The sequence below is a fragment of the Octopus bimaculoides genome, chromosome 4 (genome assembly GCF_001194135.2).
Source record: "Octopus bimaculoides isolate UCB-OBI-ISO-001 chromosome 4, ASM119413v2, whole genome shotgun sequence".
Taxonomy (NCBI): Eukaryota; Metazoa; Mollusca; class Cephalopoda; order Octopoda; family Octopodidae; genus Octopus; species Octopus bimaculoides.
The window spans coordinates 106,279,891-106,283,234 of NC_068984.1; the positions used below are offsets into that span (position 1 = coordinate 106,279,891).

Here is a 3,344-nt window from a genome sequence, read left to right on the forward strand (position 1 = left end):
ACTACCTTAACTTCCTCCTTAGTCATTCCCACCTTATTCATAGCATATATTAAGGCCTTATTAAGTACAATTTCATTAATAGATGAATAATAATCCTCTATGTCTATTTGGATAAATTTGTAACTACTACTGTTTTTAATATCTTTAAACGATTTTAAAGTATTATTAGTGCTAGTCCAGAGTTTCAGGTAATTTAGGTTATTTAGTTTATTAATATATTTGTCTAAAATTAACTTAATTTCCCTAAATCAGATTTACTGGGACATATTAGTCTTACTTTAGGGTCCGAGTAGAAATTGTCTTTATGATCCTTTAAAGTTATCCTAGGGTGCATCGGTACATATGGTTCCGTTTTATTGTCTATCTCATATTTTTCAATGATTAACCTAGTAGCTTTATTAATATTATAAATGGTATCTTCTGGGACAATTTTACATATATATATATAGTGAGGGAGAGAGAGAGATCTGAGAGTGACCATTGGTTTCACACCTATAAAGGGCTTAGCTGTATAGGTGACTCATCAGAAAGGTAAAGTTCCTCCGGCCATTTGAGCCAGACGAGACACATAAATAGCCAAGTGCTTTAGAGGTGTGAAACCAATGGTCACTCTCTGATTGGCCATAACTTATCCCTTCCCCCAGAATTGCTGTCCTTGTGCCAAAATTTGAAACCCATATTTGTGTTTGAAATGTCTCCCGCCTCCTCCTTGTCCACTGCTACTGCTGCCATCATCATCATCAAGATCTGATTCCCATGCTAGAATGAATTGGGTGGTTTGATAGAATCTGAAAAGTTGGAGGAGGGTGATAAGCTCTAGGGTGGAAATACAAGCATCATAATATCTGCCCTTCATTCTGAGAGGAAAGACCTTTGTTATCAACATGGTAAAAATTCCCTGAACTTTTCTCAACCCACCTAATATTGATGAAGCTGACTTAGGTGCTACTAATTTTTTAATAATAAATACCTTTATCGTATCAGAACATTTAACCCTTTAGTGTTTAAACCAGCCATATCTGATCAAAATATGCTTCCTGCCTTAATGTTCTAACCGGTGAGATCCAGTCTATCACACCTACCCTTCAATGCCACCATAAAATATACAATCTCATCATCAAAATTTTGAAGCAACAAAATAATGCAAGATTAATTAAAAATGATGTGAATGAAAAAGCAGAACATTTGACAGAATAATTTGAATGCTAAAGGGTTAAATACTAAGAAACAGGAAAGAAGAAAAATAAGGAAGAAAAGGGGAATAAAATGGGGTCATGCAGCAGAAGATGAAGGAGGAGGGGGCAATGGGCCACATATCTCAAGAACAAATGATGTGCTCAGCCTTGCCCAGCAGTAACGACCACAATGATGTTGCCATAGCGAATGGCCAGTGACACTCACTTCAGCAGCCACTCCATCTGGTGGGGCTCATTACTCTGATGGGCCACCTGAGTTGTCAGCAGCAATTTCTTGTGGTGCATTTACTTTTGCTGAAGCATTGTGAGGGAGCAATAAAATGGAAAGCTTATGAAAAGCTGATCTGAAATAATAAATTTAAGACATAAAAATCTACTTACTTTGCTGAGGGCATTAGATTGAGTAAGCCATTGAGTACATAAGAATAATCTGCATCTTTAGAATAGACGAGAGTTAATAGAACCTGACAGCTGGTGTGACAGTTATAAGGGCTGTCGTCACAGCAAGCTGTCCACAGCTGTTGAAGTTCAGGAATCTAGAGAAAGATGAGAAAATCAGATTAGCATTTAACTTGCAATCAGTAAAATGAAATAAGAGGTATATAGACTAAAAATCAGATCCCATAGGTACCATACATTGCCAAAAATCTGAAATAATTCAAATTATATCAGTGAAAGCAGTTGAAGACATCTCTAGGTGGTAGCTCAATTTGCTAGAAATAGAAGCTAGATTCTCTCAAATATACCCTACTGTTTTAAAAAATAGAAATGGAACACATTCTAAAATGTAATCTTTCATTGCTTAATAACCTTTGAACATGCTTATCCTTCCTCATCATCATTATTATCATCACTGTTATTTAACGTCTGTTTTTTTATGCTGGCATGGATAGTTTGACTAGAACTGGCATGGCCAGGGTCCCCACCAGCTTCCAAAGTGTGTTTTGGCCTGGTTTCTACAGCTGGATGCCCTTCCTAACAACAACAAAAACAACCACTTTACAGTGAGTACTGAGTACTTTTTATGTAGCACCTTGGTTTTAGGATATCAATTCTGTTATGGTAGGCATGTTTACTTCTAAAATTAAAAAAAAACAGTGCAACACTCATAATCTGTGTTGGACAAACCACATTTCTCAAATTATCAAAAAAGGTCAAAGGTTTCTAGACATCGCTGTGAGACCTTTGTCAGCCACTCACTGACTATCTATTTAAAGCTATAGATAGCTATGGTATGATGTCACAGTTTGTATCTCCAATCTGAAAACATTCTCTTATTCAGAATACCAATCTACTGGAAGCTGTCAAGAGACATACAACCAGACAAATACTTGCCATCAATCACCATGTCTTAAATGTCTTGTTTCTCTAGACATCAATACACTAGTGCTTTTAATGTCTAGCAGCTGACTTTCATACAAGCCTATAAGAATTTCCACCATCTTTTCAACAACTTTGATCACCTTTTTGAATTCAACATCTCTACCACCTGAGGACACTTATAAAATCCAAAAACAGTACAGCACCCATGACTGTTGGAAACATGTTTTCATGCTCAGAATTGTTGAAGCATGGAATAAACTGTGTCAGTTGTCAACTGTCAGGACACTACACCTTTCAAAAATTTCATGCTTCCCAAAATTTGGCAACACTATTATGTGCCCTTTTCTCTTTAAGGCTTTTTTACAGTTCACTTTTCTGTGTACAATATATGTTTTTTAGCTTTCTTTATCTGATGTCTGCGGCTGCTTTCTGACCCCTCTTTTATCTTTTTCCCACAAGTTGTAGTTCTCTGAGCACTGTACACAATAAGGTTGTTATCATCAAGGCAGTGAATTTGCAGAACCATTAGACAAAACATCTGACAATATCTCTTCTGGCTGTTTACATGTTGAGGTCAAATACTGCTGAGATTCAACTTTGCTTTTCATCCTTTTGGGATTGATAAAATAAAATACTAGCCAGCTACTGGAGTCAATACAATTAACTTAGCCACTTCTCTCAGAATTGCTGGCCTTGTGCCAAAATTAGAAAGAATTATTTGTAAGATAGGTTCATTCATTCTGGGTTGATCTGGGATCTAACACAATTTTTAAAATCTCCCTCCACATTTGAATTTCTTTAAAAAAATCATAGAAATCTATGAGA

The 3,344-nt window shown here is 36.2% G+C and overlaps 1 protein-coding gene across 1 annotated transcript in view; it reads right to left on the reverse strand.

Moving 5' to 3' along the window:
• The window catches only part of LOC106879427 (focadhesin), a 260,907-nt gene extending 258,269 nt beyond the window's left edge, over positions 1 to 2,638 (reverse strand). Inside the window, exons 1-2 of the mRNA XM_052967658.1 lie at positions 2,579 to 2,638; positions 1,578 to 1,732 (exon numbers count right to left, since the gene is read on the reverse strand). Coding sequence (XP_052823618.1) covers positions 1,578 to 1,732; positions 2,579 to 2,638 — 215 coding nt within the window. The remainder of the gene's footprint in view (positions 1 to 1,577; positions 1,733 to 2,578) is intronic.
• Positions 2,639 to 3,344: the final 706 nt, after the last annotated feature.